At 41.5% G+C, this 21304-nt stretch overlaps 1 protein-coding gene across 1 annotated transcript in view; it reads right to left on the bottom strand.

Moving 5' to 3' along the window:
* Positions 1-21304, bottom strand: part of LOC133541499 (protein tweety homolog 2-like) — a 145746-nt gene that overhangs the window by 23077 nt on the left and 101365 nt on the right. Inside the window, exons 5-8 of the mRNA XM_061884946.1 lie at positions 14177-14272; positions 5711-5783; positions 734-803; positions 609-664 (exon numbers count right to left, since the gene is read on the bottom strand). Of these exons, the coding sequence (XP_061740930.1) occupies positions 609-664; positions 734-803; positions 5711-5783; positions 14177-14272 (295 nt within the window). The remainder of the gene's footprint in view (positions 1-608; positions 665-733; positions 804-5710; positions 5784-14176; positions 14273-21304) is intronic.

Genomic DNA, 21304 nt, shown 5'->3' with positions numbered 1-21304 from the left:
CAATTAACATTTCTCCTTACGCTGCATAAAAGGGGAGAAGGAGGAGAGATCGGGGCAGAAGGAGTTAGAGAGCCTGCAGCAGCAGATGAAGAGCGGAAACAAACAGCAGACGAGGACGACGACGACGGCGGCTGAAAAGCAGATCCGAACTGCAGCCAAGCTTTATTGGAAAATAAAGAAGTCAAACCTGCTCAAACGATCATGTCCTTCCTGAGTGGTCCATGGAACCCGAGCGACGACAACGCGAGTCGTTCACAAATAGTAATAATAATAATAATCTAATACTTTAAAAATGAATTATTGCTCGCCAAATGTGTTTATTTTCCATGCCCTCCTTTAAAAAAAATCTGCATTTCAAGTACATGGCAATTAGCCTCTAAGTGTGTTGTTGTTTTCCTCTATGTGTACAGTAGCTGTCATCATGCAAGCTATAATAACAGTCAATGAATAAATCATAACATCTTGTGAGCTTGCCCCCAAGACAGAGATTATACAATGAGAGTATCCCCCCCCCCCCCGAAACCCCCAGATCTTCACTAGATTAATTATATCAGTGTGGTGGCTGCAAAGTGTGGGGGTGTAAAAGAAAAAAAAATGGATGTCTGTACCTGTTGGAAAGGATTGGGCAGATTGGAACTGCAGAACAGATAGTAATGTGCAATGTCTGCAGAGAAGGAGACAGTTTAGTCCATGTGCAATGACAATATGCATAATGTATTATTATAGAAATTACCTGCAGTGAGGAAATCTTTGGTTTGGTTGACGATAAACTTGTCAGGAGACACGCAGAAGTCGCTGGTGCCCTGTGTGGGAGAGATGCAAACAACCGATTTATGCACGGCAGCCAACCTTATTGATCGTTTTTGAACAAGTCCCACTTTGCTGGCCCATTAACGCTGTAAAAATATATTCATGTTCTTCAGAAACATGTCCGCAAGGATTATGTTTGTGTCAAAGTATAGTATTCTTTTTTTACTCCACTGCATAGGGCAGTGGTTCTCAACATTTTTTCAGTGATGTACCCCCTGTGAACATTTTTTTTAATTCAAGTACCCCCTAATCAGAGCAAAGCATTTTTGATTGAAAAAAAAAGAGATAAAGAAGTAAAATACAGCACTATGTCATCAGTTTCTGATTTATTAAAATGTATAACAGTGCAAAATATTGCTCATTTGTAGTGGTCTTTCTTGAACTATTTGGAAAAAAAGATATAAAAATAACTAAAAACGTGTTGAAAAATAAACAAGTGATTCCATTATAAATAAAGATTTCCACACATAGAAGTAATCATCAACTTAAAGTGCCCTCTTTGGGGATTGTAATAGAGATCCATCTGGATTCATGAACTTAATTCTAAACATTTCTTCACAAAAAAAGAAATCTTTAACATCAATATTTATGGAACAAGTCCACACAAAATATAGCTGTCAACACTGAATATCGCATTGTTACATTTCTTTTCACAGTTTATGAACTTCCATTCATATTTTGTTGAAGTATTATTCAATAAATATATTTAGAAAGGATTTTTGAATTGTTGCTATTTTTAGAATATTTTTTAAAAATCTGACATACCCCTTGGCATACCTTCAAGTACCCCCAGGGGTATGCGTACCCCCATTTGAGAACCACTGGCATAGGGTACCGGGCATTTATTAAGGCATTGTTGTTGAATTTTTGACCACTCCTCTTGACAAAATTGGTGCAGTTTAGCTAAATGTGTTGGTTTTCTGACATCACATGGACAAAAATAAGATCTTCTAGAGGAAAGTTCTGTGGTCAGATGAAACAAAAAATTAGTTTGTTTGGTCACAATACCCAGCAGTATGTTTGGAGGAGAAAAGGTGAGGCCTTTAATCCCAGGAACACCGTGTCTACCGTCAAGCATGGTGGTGGTAGTATTATGCTCTGGGCCTGTTTTGCTGCCAATGGAACTGGTGCTTTACAGAGAGTAAATGGGACAATGAAAAATGAGGATTATCTCCAAATTCTTCAGGACAACCTAAATTCATCAGCCCGGAGGTTGGGTCTTGGGCGCAGTTGGGTGTTCCAACAGGAAAATGACCCCAAACACGTGTCAAAAGTGGTAAAGGAATGGCTAAATCAGGCTAGAATGAGAGTTTTAGAATGGCCTTCCCAAAGTCCTGACTGAAATGTGTGGACAATGCTGAAGAAACAAGTCCATGTCAGAAAAGCAACAAATTTAGCTGAACTGCACCAAGTTTGTCAAGAGGAGTGGTTAGAAATTCAACCAGAAGCTTGTGGATGGCTACCAAATGTGCTTTTTTGCAGCGAAACTTGCCAAGGGACATGTAACCAAATATTCATAATTTCGACCCATCAGATTTGCTCAAATTTTCAGTAGACCCATACAAAATTCATAAAAGAACCAAACTTCGTGAATGTTTTTTTCTGGCCAACAAGTATGTGCTCCAATCACTCTATCACAAAAAAATAAAAGTTGTAGAAATTGTTGGAAACTCAAGACAGCCATGACATTATGTTCTTTACAAGTGTATGTAAACTTTTGACCACTACTGTCGCTGTAATGTGCTGAAAAGTGATGCCTTCAATGACAGCAGATGTCTGCGGTACATTTCCGCTCCCCTGCAGCTGTCCAGCTGTCTAATCCTTAAAGATAAGCCTCCGATATCAGGGTGCCTCCAGGAAACGGAATGGATACTACAAGTAAACGGGGGGCTGAGGAGTAGGGGTATTGGGGGATTGGGGGATTGGGGGGGTCCTCTCTCCTTGTACCCCTGACTGTGCCCTAAATGCGGGGTCTTCATTAGCACGGTAAGCCTCCACGTGCAGCACGCCGCGCAGTCAGCGAGGAGGATTGATGGCGAGCACAGTTTTTTTTTAGAGGAGTAATTAAAGCTGGAGAGTGTTGTTTACAAGTGTGATTAACCCAAAAAAGCTCATAATCAGCTTTGACAAAACACGATAAATGCCAGGAGATAAAATAAAAAAAAAATTCTTAAACTGGGGGGATATTCACTGTACAAACATACATATACACATACATGTACATATACATTCACTGTAAAAACATACATATACACATACATGTACATACACATTCACTGCACAAACATACATATACACATACATGTACATACACATTCACTGCACAAACATACATATACACATACATGTACATATACATTCACAGTAAAAACATACATATACACATACATGTACATATACATTCACAGTTCAAACATACATATACACATACATGTACATATACATTCACTGTACAAACAGACATATATACATACATGTAAATATACATTCACAGTACAAACATACATATACACATACATGTACATACACATTTACTGTACAAACATACATATACACATACATGTACATATACATTCACTGTACAAACAGACATATACACATACATGTAAATATACATTCACTGTACAAACATACATATACACATACATGTTCATATACATTCACAGTACAAACATACATATACACATACAAGTACATATACATTCACAGTTCAAACATACATATACACATACATGTACATATACATTCACTGTACAGACATATACACATACATGTACATATACATTCACAGTACAAACATACATATACACATACATGTACATATACATCCACTGTACAAACATACCTGTACATATACACATACATATACATTCACAGTACAAACATACATATACACATACATGTACATACACATTTACTGTACAAACATACATATACACATACATGTACATATACATTCACTGTACCAACATACATATACACATACAGGTACATATACATTCACTGAACAAACAGACATATACACATACATGTACATATACATTCACTGAACAAACATGCATATACACATACATGTACATATACATCCACTGTACAAACAGACATATACACATACATGTACATATACATTCACTGAACAAACAGACATATACACATACATGTACATATACATCCACTGTACAAACATACCTGTACATATACACATACATATACATTCACAGTACAAACATACATATACACATACATGTACATATACATTCATTGTACAAACATACATATACACATACATTCACTGTACAAACATACATATACATGTACATATACATTCACTGAACAAACATGCATATACACATACATGTACATATACATCCACTGTACAAACATACCTGTACATATACACATACATATACATTCACAGTACAAACATACATATACACATACATGTACATATACATTCATTGTACAAACATACATATACACATACATTCACTGTACAAACATACACATACATGTACATATACATTCACTGAACAAACATGCATATACACATACATGTACATATACATCCACTGTACAAACATACCTGTACATATACACATACATATACATTCACAGTACAGACATACATATACACATACATGTACATATACATTCATTGTACAAACATACATATACACATACATTCACTGTACAAACATACATATACACATACATATACATTCACTGAACAAACATGCATATACACATACATGTACATTTACATTCACTGTACAAACATACATACAAACAAACAAACAAAACATAGTTGTTTTTATTCCCCCTTGGCCTCAGTCTGGACCCCCACTCCAGGGCCCAGGCTTTGACCGATTTTTTTTATTTTATTTTAATCTTCTATTTTGTTTCTCCCATTCCCCCCCACTTGTTTACCTGTATCTCATCTTTTTTGTAAGGGGTGCTGGAAGCCGGCAGACCCGTCAGCGATCCTGTTCTGTCTCCCTGTAATGTTTGTCTGATCTTGAATGGGATTGTGCTGAAAAATTAAAATTTTCCTGAAGGAACTCTCCTTAAGGAATAAATAAAGTACTATCTAATCTAATTTGATCTAATCTAATCTAATGTAATCTAATCTAATGTAATCTAATCTACATATACACATACATGTACATTTACTGTACAAACATACATATACACATACATGTACATATATATACATAAACTCATGCACATAATCACGTTTCATCAAACATATATTAACGTTGTTGCCCTAGGGGAAACTGGGTAACACATGGCACACTGACAAAGCTTAACCTATTGTTACTATAACAATCTACAAGGTTAATATAGGTTGCTTCTCTTTCTTCCCATCCATTCTTTTGTATCTCTAGTTATCGTTACCTGTATGTATTGTTGCATTTGAACAACGGTATTGTTGATAATCGAGGTACATTATTGGTGTTGTTCATTATGAATCGCGTTTTTTCTATAGTTTAATATTGTAATTTCTGTATTATTATTTATTTCACTGCTTCTTTGCTATCACTTTTACCATCATATTTGTACATATCCTATTTGCTGATGTTGCTCTATTGTTGTTGTTATTGTTGTTTGCTGTTGTTGTTTTTGTCTCTCTGTCTAATCCCCCTCTCGTCCCCACAATTTCCCCCCTCTGTCTTCCTTTTTTTTTCTTCTCCTCTTTCTGTCCTGTCCTGCTCCGGCCCGGCTGCACCAAATGATGATATAAATATATGTAATAAATATACAAATAAGGCAACGAGAGAAGTATCCTACACTTCTCGTTTGTAAAGTAAATCGGAACAGCCGAGAAGCTGGACAGAGACAAAAAATAAATAAATAAATAAATACAAATCGGGGGGAAATAACAGGGCAAAAATGGACTCACCACAGCTGTAGCCGTGACGGCTCCCAGTGAGGCCCAGCTCAGGACCAGGGACAGCGCCACAAAGACTATTATTCTGTGAAGACAATGGTCGTGATCATGGTGATGTTTGTTTTGAACATGCTGAACACAATTAAGGAAAAAAAAAAACCAACCACGGCTGTCACATGGACCACTTTAAGGCCCGTTGTGTTATCCGTCACCTTTTGGCGCATTAATTAAAGGCAGAGAAAGCACGTCACGGACGACTCTGAGCGGGATAAAAGCACAAAAAATAAATAAATAAATAAACAAGCCTCCATTCCCCACCACTTAATGGATGCATAGAAGCCACGATGGGCGCGCTCGGCTTCTGGGCTGACTCCTCAGACCTCCTTGAAAGCAGCAATAAAGAAGTCTGAGAGCACTTAATAATTAGTTAAGGGAGCAGCAGCCTCATCCTGCCGGGGCCCCGATCAATAGGCATTAGTGGAAGCCATCGGAGGAGGGATGAGGAGGAGGAAGCTGGAGTATCGTCTGTTAGCATCAACACATAAGCGGGGTGCTAAATTGGCCAAATGTGATAGGAAGTCTGGATTGTGTGCTGGGCAATCCATCATCCCTGTCATCCGGTTTTTTTCTTTGAGCATCGTCTGAATGCATAAGTAGAACGGCGACAAAGAGAACAACACATTGGTTTTAAAATATCGCACCTTTTTTTGCTATCCCTCTCGGAAGGACTACACCAAAAACAATGTTATGGCATCGCCTCGAAGTCCAATTACATGCTCTGAAAATCTCCCGGGGCAACCATTCTCCTGAATTTCTCCCGATTTCCACTTGGACAACAATATTATTGGCGTGCCTTAAAGGTACTGTCGTCACGTCCGCTTTTCCTCCATACAAACAGCGTGCATCATATATGCGGCTTTTACACACATAAGTGAATGCCAGGTCCACGGCCACACAGGTCACACTGAGGGTGGCCGTATAAACAACTTTAACACTGTTACAAATATGCGCCACACTGTGAACCCACACCAAACAAGAATGACAAACACAATTCACATCCGCACCGTAACACAACATAAACACAACAAAACAAATACCTTTTTTTTTCTTCCCTCTCGGAAGGACTACACCAAAAACAATGTTATGGCATCGCCTCGAAGTCCAATTACATGCTCTGAAAATCTCCCGGGGCAACCATTATCCTGAATTTCTCCCGATTTCCACTTGGACAACAATATTATTGGCGTGCCTTAAAGGTACTGTCGTCACGTCCGCTTTTCCTCCATACATCATATATGCGGCTTTTACACCCATATAAGTGAATGCCAGGTCGACGGCCATACAGGTCACACTGAGGGTGGCCGTATAAACAACTTTAACACTGTTACAAATATGCGCCACACTGTGAACCCACACCAAACAAGCATGACAAACACAATTCACATCCGCACCGTAACACAACATAAACACAACAGAACAAATACCCAGAAGCCCTTGCAGCACTAACCCTTCCGGGATGCTACAATATACACCCCTGCTACCACCAAACCCTGCCAACCTCAAACCCCCCCCAATCTCCCGAATTCGGAGGTCTCAAAGTTGGCAAAATTGGGGGTAACAGTAGTAAAGGGGTTACCCTCTGTGGAGAGGCGGAGCCGACGGAGCGGCAGGGCACCCTGGAGTACGGCCCAAGATGGCGGCAAGGAGGCAGAGAATGCGAGCGAGCGTCGAGGCGTGGCGTGCCGGGAGCGACGCCGCAGGTGAGATCAGGTGCGTGGATCGCGCACCTGGACACAATCAATGTATCTCCTCTCAATGTATAAAAGGGGAGAAGGAGGAGGGATGGAGGCAGAAAGAGTTGGAGAGCCCGCAGCAGTGGATGAGGAGCGAAAGAGACAGAGAGCCAGACTCGACGACGGGGGGCGGCTGAAGAGCGAGAAGGAGGAGGGAGCAGTGGGAGCGACGACGGCGCAAAAGTCTTTCTTTATTTGAAAAAATAAACAAGAGTCAAACCTGCACGAGACCCTTCCTTGGTGGTCCATGGAACCCGTACGACGGAAAAAGTACGTCATACCCTCTTAGTGCCCCAAGACCTCTTAGAGGAGCCTCCGCTGCCGGATGCACTTTAACGTCATGCCCAGGACATAAAAGGTGGGGTACACCCTGGACAAGAGGCCACTTATTGTCACAGTTATTTGGTGTCGAACCCCAAGATGCAGAGAAGGAGGCAGGCATTTGGTACAAAAGGGTACAAACAAAAAGCGCACACATGAGCGGAATAACAAACTAATGGTCTTTAGCATAGAAGCTAGCAAGAAACAAAGAAAGGACCTAGCGTGGAAGCTAGCCGGTAGCAAACAGGAAAAACTGGAAATGGCTAATGCTAACAGAAACAGCTTACCGCTACGACGACCAGGACAAAATGTAGCACGACAGGTAGTAGCTGTAACAAAACGACACGACAAGAGCGACATGTGGCAACGACAATACAAATGACAATACAATGAACCAGCAACTGACCCAAGACAATGCAGGTACAAATAGGAGCGGGCTGATTGGCACCAGGTGTTGCCAGGTGCTGATCAGCCGCAGTTGAGGAGGAACACAGCACTCAGGGAACTAGACAGGAAGGTGAAAAAATAAGAGCACTAGACAGGAACTAAAGGACAGGAAATACTAAACACAGAGGAAACAGACAAATGCAGGGGAAAAAAACAAAACATAGACAAACTGTCAGGGGAAAGCCTGACACTTATCGCAACATTGACACACTTGGGTCAACATCCGCACCGTAACACAACATAAACACAACAGAACAAATACAAATACCCAGAACCCCTTGCACCAAACATTGCCCACCTCAAACAATCCCCCCCATCTCCCGAATTCAGATGTCTCAAGGTTGGCAAGTATTCCTTTAATCCCAGGAACACCATACCTACCGTCAAGCATGGTGGTGGCAGTATTATGATCCTGGTCTGTTTTGCAGCCAATGGAACTGGTGCTTTACAGAGAGTAAATGGGACTATGAAAAAGGAGGATTATCTCCTAAAATCATCAACCCGGAGGTTGGGTCTTGGGCGCATTTGGGTGTTCCAACAGGACAATGACCCCAAACACACCTCGAAAGTGGTAAATGAATGGCTGTTTCAGGCTAGAATTAAGGTTTTAGAATGTCCTTCCCAAAGTCCTGACTTAAACGTGTGGACAATGCCGAAGAAACAAGTCCATGTCAGAAAACCAACACATTTAGCTGAACTGCACCAATTTTGTCAAGAGGAGTGCTCAAAAATTGTGGATGGCTACCAAAAGCGCCTTCTTGCAGTGAAACTTGCCAAGGGACATGTAAGCAAATAATAACATTGCTGTATGTATACTTTTGACCCAGCAGATTTGCTCACATTATTAGTAGACCCATAATAAATTTATAGAAGAACCAAACGTCATGAATGTTTTTTTGTGACCAACAAGTATGTGCTCCATTCACTCTATCACAAAAATATAAGAAATGATTGGAAACTCAAGACAGCCATGACATTATGTTCTTTACAAGTGTATGTAAACTTTTGACCAGGACTGTATAAATATGAATATCTATCGCACACCAACAGAAGCTTAATGTGACATTATGGATAGAATTCAAGTGACTGAGGAAAGATTAGCTGGTGATGTCAGCGATATTTGACACCGCTACGGTATCTTTGTTACCGTTAATGGAGCTTTTATACGGTGCCAAAGCGCCTTGCTGGCTGGCTGGGTGTCTATGTCGGTGTTTTTCAACCTTTTTTGAGCCAAGGCACATTTTTTTCATTGGAAAAATCCCGAGGCAAACCACTAGCTGAAAACATAAAACAATTTAACTCAGCAGCCGATATTGACAGTAAAAAGTCGTTCTCGCAATTGTCGGAAATCATCAATCAATCAATCAATGTTTATTTATATAGCCCCAAATCACAAATGTCTCAAAGGACTGCACAAATCATTACGACTACAACATCCTCGGAAGAACCCACAAAAGGGCAAGGAAAACTCACACCCAGTGGGCAGGGAGAATTCACATCCAGTGGGACGCCAGTGACAATGCTGACTATGAGAAACCTTGGAGAGGACCTGAGATGTGGGCAACCCCCCCTCTCTAGGGGACCGAAAGCAATGGATGTCGAGCGGGTCTAACATGATACTGTGAAAGTTCAATCCATAGTGGCTCCAACACGGCCGCGAGAGTTCAGTTCAAGCGGATCCAAGACAGCAGCGAGAGTCCCGTCCACAGGAAACCATCTCAAGCGGATCAGCAGCGTAGAGATGTCCCCAACCGATACAGGCGAGCGGTCCATCCTGGGTCCCGACGAGCGGTCCATCCTGGGTCTCGACTCTGGACAGCCAGTACTTCATCCATGGTCATCGGACCGGACCCCCTCCACAAGGGAGGGGGGGACATAGGAGAAAGAAAAGAAGCGGCAGATCAACTGGTCTAAAAAGGAGGTCTATTTAAAGGCTAGAGTATACAGATGAGTTTTAAGGTGAGACCTAAATGCTTCTACTGAGGTAGCATCTCGAACTGTTACCGGGAGGGCATTCCAGAGTACTGGAGCCCGAACGGAAAACGCTCTATAGCCCGCAGACTTTTTTAAATGACTTTAAACCATAACCAACATGCATCACTATAGCTCTTGTCTCAAAGTAGGTGTATTGTCACCACCTGTCACATCACGCCGTGACTTATTTGGACTTTTTTGGTATTTGTGTAGTGTTTGCTATTGTTGTTGTTGATTGTCATGTCACGTACGGGATGTACTTTGTGGCTGCCGTCTGCTCCTCCACACGCTGCAAGTCTTTGCTGTTTTCCAGCATTCTGTTTTTGTTAACTTTGCAGCCAGTTCAGTTTTAATGCCTTTTCTTAGCAGCACTCGCCTTTTGTTTATATTTGGGGCAGCACAGAGGAAGAGGGGTTAGTCGGTCTGCCTCACAATACGAAGATCCTGAGTATTCCTGGGTTCAATCCTTTCTGTGTGGAGTTTGCATGTTCTCCCCGTGACTGCGTGGGTTCCCTCCGGGTTCTCCGGCTTTCTCCCACCTCCAAAGACATGCACCTGGGGATAGGTTGATTGGCAACACTAAATTGGCCCTAGAGTGTGAATGTGAGTGTGAATGTTGTCTGTCTATCTGTGTTGGCCCTGCGATGAGGTGGCGACTTGTCCAGGGTGTAAACCGCCTTCCACCCGATTGTAGCTGAGATAGGCACCAGCGCCCTCTGTAACCCTAAAGGGAATAAGCGGTAGAAATTGGATGGATGGATGGTCTTTTCTTGTCTCTAGTGTTTCCAATTGTTGTTGTTGATTGTCATGTCATGTACCGGATGTACTTTGTGGACGCCATCTGCTGCTCCACACTCTGTAAGTCTCTGCTGTCGTCTAGCATTCTGTTTTTTTTTTACTTTGCAGCCAGTTCAGTTTTGGTTTCGTTCTGCATAGCCTTCCCTAAGCTTCAATGTCTTTTCTTAGCGGCACTGGCCTATTGTTTATTTTTGGATTAAGCATTAGATACCTTTTTAACTGCACGCTGCCTCCAGCTGTCGTCTGCATATTGTGATATGCCACCTACTGATATGGAGGAGTATTACACGGTTACTCTGGCGAGTAAAATAGTGAACGTACAAGACAACTTGTCTTTTATTAGTAAGTAAACTAACTAAAGGCTCCTAATTTAGTCTGCTGACATATCCAGTAACATATCATTTATCATTCTATTATTTTGTCAACATTATGAGGGAAAAACTGTAAAAATGTAATAATAATATACTTTTTCATTTCCTGTTCATATCTGCTTTTTTTCTCTTTTAAAATGTTCTATCTACACTTCTGTTAAAATATAATAATCACTTATTCTTCTTTTCTTTGATACTTTACACTAGTTTTGGATGATACCACACATTTATGTACCAATCCGATACCAAGTTGTAACAGGATCATACATTGGTCTTATTCAAAGTCCTCATGTGTCCAGGGACATATTTCCTGACTTTATAAACATAATCTACATTTTAGTCTGCTGCTCCACACTCTGTAAGTCTTTGCTGTCGTCCAGCATTCTGTTTTTGTTTACTTTGCAGCCAGTCCAGTTTTAGTTTCGTTCTGCATCGCTATCCCTAAGCTTCAATGCCTTTTCTTAGCGGCACTCGCCCTTTGTTTATTTTTGGTTTAAAGGCCTACTAAAACCCACTACTACCGACCACGCAGTCTGATAGTTTACATATCAATGATGAAATATTAACATTGCAACACATGCCAATACGACCTTTTTAGTTTACTAAATTACAATTTTAAATTTCGCGAGAAGTATCCTGTTGAAAGCGTCGCGGTATGATGCCGCGTGATGTCACGGATTGTAGCGGACATTCTGTTCCAGCCCGAACCCAGCTATAAGTCGTGTGCTTTAATCGCATAATTACACAGTATTCTGGACATCTGTGTTGCTGAATATTTTGCAATTTGTTCAGTTAATAATGGAGACGTCAAAGAAGAAATATGTAGGTGTGAAGCGATTTTAATAGCGGCTGCCTTTAGCAACACAAACACAGCCGGTGTTTCTTTGTTTACATTCCCGAAGGTGAAGCTTTACTATGGAACAGAGCGGTCAAGCGAACACGGTTCTCTACCACATGTCAACCGGCAGGTTTTGGTGAGAAAATTGTGGTAATAAGTCGTCTCTTACCGTAGACATGAGCAGAGCTTGCGTCGTTCCTCGTGCACCTGTCAAAGAGGCAGCTGCGGACTCTCTTGCCTCCTCCGACCGGCCGCCCCCGGCCTGACTGGCTGCCTTCGTTTTGCCTCGTCGAGAAACGTGGCTTCCCTCAAAGACACTGGCGGTCACCACACCCCTCCGACTTTCAGGTACGACTATATAATCTCACTAAAACACTAGTAACACAATAAGCAGATAAGGGATTTTCCGGAATTATCCTAGTAAATGTGTCTAATAACATCTGAATCGCTCCCACTGCCCTGTCTTTTATTTTTTTCCTAGTCCTTCACTCTCACTATCCTCATCCACGAATCTTTCATCCTCGCTCAAATTAATGGGGAAATCGTCGCTTTCTCCGTCCGAATCGCTCTCGCTGCTGGTGGCCATGATTGTAAACAATGTTCAGATGTGAGGAACTCCACAACCCGTGACGTCACGCGCACATCGTCTGCTACTTCCGGTAAAGGCAAGGATCTTTTATTATTGACCAAAAGTTGCGAACATTATCGTCGATGTTCTCTACTAAATCCTTTCAGCAAAAATATGGCAATATCGCGAAATGATCAAGTATGACACATAGAATGGACCTGCTATCCCTGTTTGAATAAGAATATCTCATTTCAGTAGGCCTTTAAGCACTGAATACCTTTTTACCTGCATGCTACCTCCCGCTGTCGTCTGCATAATGTGATCACGACAAACTGCTGCCACCTACTGATATGGAGGAGTATTACACGGTTACTCTGCCGAGCTCTAGACAGCACCGGCACTCAACAACGGCACATTATTTGCGGATTATAATTACTGGGGGCTTCACGGTGGCAGAGGGGTTAGTGCGTCTGCCTCACAATACGAAGGTCCTGCAGTCCTGGGTTCAAATCCAGGCTCGGGATCTTTCTGTGTGGAGTTTGCATGTTCTCCCCGTGAATGCGTGGGTTCCCTCCGGGTACTCCGGCTTCCTCCCACCTCCAAAGACATGCACCTGGGGATAGGTTGATTGGCAACACTAAATTGGCCCTAGTGTGTGAATGTGAGTGTGAATGTTGTCTGTCTATCTGTGTGGGCCTTGCGATGAGGTGGCGACTTGTCCAGGGTGTAAACCGCCTTCCGCCCGATTGTAGCTGAGATAGGCACCAGCGACCCCCGTGACCCGAAAGGAAATAAGCGGTATAAAACGGATGGATGGATGGTCTTCTCCTGTCTGTAGTGTTTCCTATTTTGTTGTTGATTGTCATGTCATGTTCGGATGTACTTTGTGGACGCCGTCTGCTGCTCCACACTCTGTAAGTCTTTGCTGTCGTCCAGCATTCTGTTTTTGTTTACTTTGCAGCCAGTCCAGTTTTAGTTTCGTTCTGCATAGCTATCCCTAAGCTTCAATGCCTTTTCTTAGCGGCACTCGCCCTTTGTTTATTTTTGGTTTAAGCATTAGATACCTTTTTACCTGCACACTGCCTCCGGCTGCTGTCTGCATATAGTGATCACGGCACCTACTGATATGGAAGAGTATTACACAGTCACTTTGCCAAGCTCTAGATAGCACCGGCACTCAACAACGGCACTTTTATTGGCGGATTATAATTATTGGGTTGCAAAAAATATTTTTAACCCAATTATGTGAAATGACATCATCTCCCACGACACGTTAGACGTTATCTCACGGCACACCAGTGGTTGAAAAACACCGGTCTATGCAGCGGCATGGGAACAGCGAAATAAATTAATATGATTCCAACTTACATGACGAGCAGCCATCGAGATTGCTTGGCCATCCCCAAGCACAGGGCCAGACATATGAGCAGATCCAAGATCAGCAGGAGCAGGTAGGTCAACCATCTATAGTAGGACACACAGGGCATTTACTTTCCGTGCTGGTTGAATATGTGTTTTACACCCAAGATCTAAGATAAGTGTCAGAGACATCAGATTTCTTGCCTCCTGGTTAGAGCCCATCTGCTTGGGCTAGTAATTTGCAGCCTATGGGCTCAATAATTCAACACCACAAATCCATAGACATTAAATTTTCAAGCTCTGAAAATGTCCTTCGTGTGCACGTTGCACACACAGCCTGGATGTTAAATGTGTGTGTGTGTGTGTGTGTCCTCTAAACCATCCACAACAGCCACGCTACCGCTGTAAATCTTAAGAGAACAACAAAAAAATATTGATTGCATACAATTTAAGAGACCTGCTGCACTAAAATCCTCACATTAAGGTCACCGGAGGGTATGTTAGAGCAGCGGTTCTTAACCTTTTTGACCTCGGGGCCCAACTTTTCCATAAATTAACAATGAAGTCATCTTTATTCTTCATTTTAATCATATTCTATAGTTATGGCCAACCTATTTAAAGTTTAACACTTTGTCAAGTTGTATAAAAGCATGGGTGTGGGCGAAATTATTCTCTGCATATGACTCATCACCCTTGATCACCCCCTGGGAGGTGAGGGGAGTAGTGAGCAGTAGCGGTGGCCGTGCCCAGGAATCATTTTTGGTGATTTAACCCCCAATTCCAACCCTTGATGCTGAGTGCCAAGCAGGGAGGTAATGGGTAAATAATAATAAATGGGTTGTACTTGTATAGCGTTTTTCTACCTTCAAGGTACTCAAAGCGCTTTGACACTACTTCCACATTTATCCATTCACACACACATTCACACACTGATGGAGGGAGCTGCCATGCAAGGCGCCAACCAGCACCCATCAGGAGCAAGGGTGAAGTGTCTTGCTCAGGACACAACGGACGTGACGAGGTTGGTACAAGGTGGGATTTGAACCAGGGACCGTCGGGTTGCGCACGGCCACTCTCCCACTGCGCCACGCCGTACCATCTTAATAGTCTTTGGTATGACTTGGCCGGGGTTTGAACTCACAACCTACCCATCTCAGGGCAGACACTCTAACCACTAGGCCACTAAGTAGGTTATACATTAGTGTTGTCCTGATACCAATATTTTGGTACCAAAATGTATTTCGATACTTTTCGGCACTTTTCTAAATAAAGGGGACCACAAAAAAATAGCATTATTGGCTTTATTTTAACATGAAATCTTGGAGTAGATGAAACATATGTTTATTATTGCAATTTGGTCCTTAAATAAAATAGTGAACATAAAATAAAATGTGTCTTTTTTGGGGCGGTATAGCTCGGTTGGTAGAGTGGCCGTGCCAGCAACTTGAGGGTTGCAGGTTCGATTCCCGCTTCCGCCATCCTAGTCACTATTGGTGTGTCCTTGGGCAAAACACTTTACCCACCTGCTCCCAGTGCCACCCACACTGGTTTAAATGTAACTTAGATATTGGGTTTCACTATGTAAAGCACTTTGAGTCACTAGAGAAAAGCGCCATATAAATATAATTCACTCACTCTTTTATTAGTAAGTAAACATGTATTTCGATACTTTTCGGCACTTTTCTAAATAAAGGGGACCACAAAAAAATAGCATTATTGGCTTTATTTTAACATAAAATCTTAGGGTACATTAAACATATGTTTATTATTGCAATTTTTTCCTTAAATAAAACAGTGAACATGCAAGAAAATGTGTCTTTTATTAGTAAGTAAACAAACAAAGGCTTCTAATTTAGCTGCTGACATATGTAGTAACATATTGTGTAATTTTCCATTCTATTATTTTTCTCAGGCTTGTCCCTTACAGTGTGGCCATGTTGTAGTTTTTCCTGTCTTTGTTTCCTGTCAGCGCTCTTATTTTGTCTGTTTCCTGTTTTTCTCCCCGAGCGCTGTTTCCCCTCAGCTGCGGCTGATTGGCACCTGGCCACACCTGGTTTTAATCAGCCCACTCCTATTTTTACCTGCTTTGTTATCCAGTCAGTGCTGGATTATTGTCGCTCCTACCAGTTGTTTGTCATTATTACTTATCGTTGTAGCTGTGCATACTTCTGTTCATGCCATAGATCCGTCGTGTCACAGTAAGTGTTTTTGTTCATTGCCAAGTTTGTTATACGCCTCGTGCGCGCCTTTTGTTAGTACCCTTTTGTTTTTTTTGTTTTTTATTGTTTAAATTAAATCACGTTTTCTTACTCAATGCCTGCCACCTTCTCTGCATCTTGGGGTTCGTCACAAATGATACCTGACAATTTTGTCAACATTATGAGGGATAAACTGTAAAAATGTATTATTAATCTACTTATTCATTTACTGTTAATATCTGCGTATTTTGTCTTTTAACATGTTTTATCTACACTTCTGTTAAAATGTAATAATCACTTATTCTTCTGTGGTTTGATACTTCACATTAGTTTTGGATGATACCACACATTTATGTACCAATCTGATACCAAGTTGTTACAGGATCATACATTGGTCATTTTCAAAGTCTTCATGTGTCCAGAGACATATTTCCTGAGTTTATAAACATAATATACATTTAAAAAAAAACAAAAAATTGATTTTGGGATGCTAAAAAATATTTGTACTGACTAGATACGCTCCTGTACTTGGTATCATTACAGGGGGATGTCAGGTGTAGATCCACCCATGGCGTTTGTTTACATTTTGACGCTGGTGAGCTACGGTGTGTAGTGAAGCATGTTTAGCTATTCCTCGTCCTGCAGGGATGATACTTGTAAGAAACTTACTTTATTTGTCACCATGGAGGCGAGGATTAGTGATTTAGAAGTAGCTAAAACACTGCCGACTGGAACTGGACTTTAGCAGCTAGCTAGCTAGCCATGTCTTCCTGAGGGCGTTTCAGTGTAATAACTTCACCTTTATTGTTAGTTTTTAAGCCAAAATGCGTCCATTTTCCCTTTTTCCGTCCACACACAGTGTCTGCTTGTGAGTACTCTGTGTCATCGGCAGATGACTTTATGAAGTTCTTTAATAAGAAAATTGAACTTATTAGAAAGGAGATTAAAGACAATGCGTCCCAGCTACAACTGGGTTCCATTAACACGGCGGATACTGCAAATATCCAAAATAGTTTCTCTCGTTTCGATGAAATAACATTAGAAGAATTGTTACAACGTGTAAATGGAATAAAAAAGACAACATGTTTACTTGACCCACTTCCTGGGAAACTTATCAAGGAGCTCTTTGTATTATTAGGTCCATCAGTGCTAAATATTATAAACTTATCACTTTCCTCGGGCACTGTTCCCCTAGCATTCAAACAAGCAGTTATTCATCCTCTTCTTAAAAGACCTAACCTCGATCCTGACCTCATGGTAAAGTACCGACCGGTGTCTCACCTTCCCTTTATTTCGAAAATCCTCGAAAAAATTGTTGCAGAGCCGCTAGATTAACACTTAGCGTCTAACAATCTATGTGAAACCTTTCAATCCGGTTTCAGGGCAAATCACTCTACTGAGACAGCCCTCGCAAAAATGACTAATGATCTATTGCTAACGATGGATTCTGGTGCGTCATCTATGTTGCTGCTCCTCGATCTTAGCACTGCTTTCGATACCGTCGATCATGATATTTTATTAGAGCGTATCAAAACACGAATTGGTATGTCAGACTTAGCCCTGTCTTGGTTTAACTCTTATCTTACTGACAGGGTGCAGTGCGTCTCCCATAACAATGTGACCTCGGAATACGTTAAGGTAACGTGTGGAGTTCCCCAGGGTTCGGTCCTTGGCCCTGCACTCTTCAGCATCTGCATGCTTCCGCTGGGTGACGTCATACGCAAATATGGTGTTAGCTTTCACTGTTATGCTGATGACACCCAACTGTACATGCCCCTAAAGCTGACCAACACGCCGGATTGTAGTCAGCTGGAGACGTCAAAGAAGAAAGCTGTAGGTGGGAAGCGGTGTTTTGCGGCCGCCTTTAGCAACACAAACACAGCCGGTGTTTCCTTGTTTACATTCCCAAAAGCTGACAGTGAAGCTTTACTATGGAACAGAGCAGTCAAGCGAACATGGTTCCCTACCAAATGTCAACCGGCAGGTTTCGGTGAGAAAATGGTGGTAATAAGTCAGCTCTTACCGTAGACATGAGCGGAGAGCTTAAGGTTGTTCATCCTGCACCTGTCAAAGAGACAGCTGCGGACTCTCTTGCCTCCTCTCACCGGCCGCCCCCGACCGTCTAATGCTTCCACCGTGGAGGAGGGAAAAAGAAAAAAAAATCTCATCCCGGCCCCACCGGCTGCCTTCGCCTCGTCGAAAAGCGTGGCTTCCCTCGGAGACACTGCCGGTCACCACAACCGTGGCCACACCCCTCCGACTTTCAGGTTGTACAGGTACGACCATATAATCTCACTAAAACACTAATAACACAATAAGCAGATAAGGGATTTTCCAGAACTATCCTAGTAAATTTGTCACATAATCTGAATCGTTCTGCCGTCTAGTTTATTTCTTTTTTCTAGTCCTTCACTCTCACTTTCCTCATGCACAAATCTATCATCTACGCTCAAAATAATGGGGAAATCGTTGCTTTCTTGGTCCGAATCTCTCTCGCTGCTGGTGGCCATGATTGTAAACAATGTGTGGATGTGAGGAGCTCCACAACCCGTGACGTCACGCGCACATCGTCTGTTACTTCCGGTTAAGGCAAGGCTTTTTTTATTAGCGACCAAAAGTTGCAAACTTTATCGTCAATGTTCTTTACTAAATTTGTTTAGCAAAAAAAATGGCAATATCAAGAAATGATCAAGTATGACACATACAATGGACCTGCTATCCCCGTTTAAATAAGAAAGTCCCATTTCAGTAGGCCTTTAAATCACCAAAAATGATTCCCGGGCGTGGCCACCGCCGCTGCCCACTGCTCCCCTCATCAAGGTGATCAAGGCTGATGGGTCATAACGTGTGTGTGACAATCACTGGTACTGTAACTTTAACTTTAATGACAATTTAAGGCCATTTTCACCCCTACCAATGCACCAAAAGTATTGAGGTGGGTAAGCTCAACTTTAGAAAACGTGGTAATGAAAACGTCGGCGGAAAGCGATGATCGGTAAAAATGAACAAATAAACAAAAAACCTACGTCAAGGGGACGCGTGGACTTCTGGGATTTCGTGTCTTTTCTGATTACAATGCGTAAAAAGACGAAAGCAGCGATGGACGGGACCGTTTTGGCTGCTGCCCCCGCGACCCAAACCCGGATAAGCGTTAGAAGATGGATGGATAGTAACTACTATTAGCAAACAGATAGACTTACCAACTCGGCGTAATATCTTAACATCGACACACTGGCAAAAATGACATTTTTTTGGAACATTTTGTTTTGAAGGGTTTTTTGCCAACTTCCTGTTGATTTTAGCTGAAGAATGTCAATTATTAAAATGTAGGTCTAAGTAAGACCTACATAGAAGTTTTTGTTTCATGTCTCTCCGACATTCCTACCGGAAGTTACAAGCACTTGTGTCTGTGTTTTCTTCCTGGGAGCAGTTTTGTCTGTGTTTTATTCCTAGGGGGCGCTAGAGCGCAATTTTGAGTTTTGGGGTTAGTTGTTTTTATTAGATCGCAATTTTCGCCAGTCCTGATGTGTGTGTCCAGTTTGGTGAGTTTTGAAGCATTTTAAGAGGGTCAAATTACAGCTCAAAGAGGCAAAAATGACACTTTTAGGAAACATTGCGCAGGGGTTATTTGAAGGCGCGTAAAATCAAAACTGGAGCAGTTATTAAAAACTCTGTGAATAACTTTTATTTAGAAGGGTTCAATCTCTCTCCTGTGTGAGTTTGAAGCCGACACGACAAACGCGCTCAGAGGAGATAATGTTTGAAAAATGGTGACGGGTTTTTACAAAGCTTTTGTTTTGAAGGGGTAATTGCCAACTTCCTGTTGATTTTTGCTGAAGGATGTCAATTATCAAAATGTAGGTCTAAGTGAGACCTACATAGAGGTTTTTGTTTCATGTCTCTCCGACAGTTTTTTTAAATTTTTGAATTTTTTAATTAAATTGCAATTTTCGCCAGTCCTGATGTGTGTGTCCAGTTTGGTGAGTTTTGAAGCATTTTAAGGGGCTCAAATTACAGCTCAAAGAGGCAAAAATGAAATTTTTTAGGAAACTTTGCTCAGGGGTTCTTTGAAGGCGCGTAAAATCAAAACTGGAGTGGTTATTAAAAACTCTGTGAATAACTTTTATTTAGAAGGGTTCAATCTCTCTCCTGCGCGAGTTTGAAGCCGACACGACAAACGCGCTGAGGAGATAATGTTTGAAAAATGGTGACGGGTTTTTACAAAACTTTTGTTTTGAAGGGGTGATTGTCAACTTCCTGTTGATTTTTGCTGAAGGATGTCAATTATCAAAATGTAGGTCTAAGTGAGACCTACATAGAGGTTTTTGTTTCATGTCTCTCCGACAGTTTTTTTTTAATTTTTTTATTTTTTAATTAGATCGCAATTTTCGCCAGTCCTGATGTGTGTGTCCAGTTTGGTGAGTTTTGAAGCATTTTAAGGGGCTCAAATTACAGCTCAAAGAGGCAAAAATGACATTTTTTAGGAAACTTTGCGCAGGGGTTCTTTGAAGGCGCGTAAAATAGAAACCGGAGCAGTTATTAAAAACTCTGTGAATAACTTTTATTTAGAAGGGTTCAATCTCCCTCCTTAAAGCCAAAACGACAAACGCGCTCAGAGGAAATAATGTTTGAAAAAAGGTGACAGGTTTTTACTAAACTTTTATTTTGAAGGGGTAATTTTTAACTTCCTGTTAATTTTTGCTGAAGGATGTCAAAAATTAAAATGTAGATCTAAGTGAGACCTACATAGAGGTTTTTGTTTCATGTCTCTCCGACATTCCTACCGGAAGTTACAAGCAGTTTTGTCTGTGTTTTCTTCCTAGTGTTTTATTGAAAATTTGCGCTAAAGCGCGATTTTGAGTTTTGGGGTTTGGTTTTTTTATTAGATGTTACTTTTTGCCAGTCCTAAAGTGTGTGCCAAGTTTGGTGAGTTTTGAAG

This window comes from Nerophis ophidion, linkage group LG23, assembly GCF_033978795.1.
Source record: "Nerophis ophidion isolate RoL-2023_Sa linkage group LG23, RoL_Noph_v1.0, whole genome shotgun sequence".
In the NCBI taxonomy this organism is placed as follows: Eukaryota; Metazoa; Chordata; class Actinopteri; order Syngnathiformes; family Syngnathidae; genus Nerophis; species Nerophis ophidion.
Note: the sequence above shows the minus strand (reverse complement) of the source record. Positions and strands in the feature narration are given on the sequence as shown.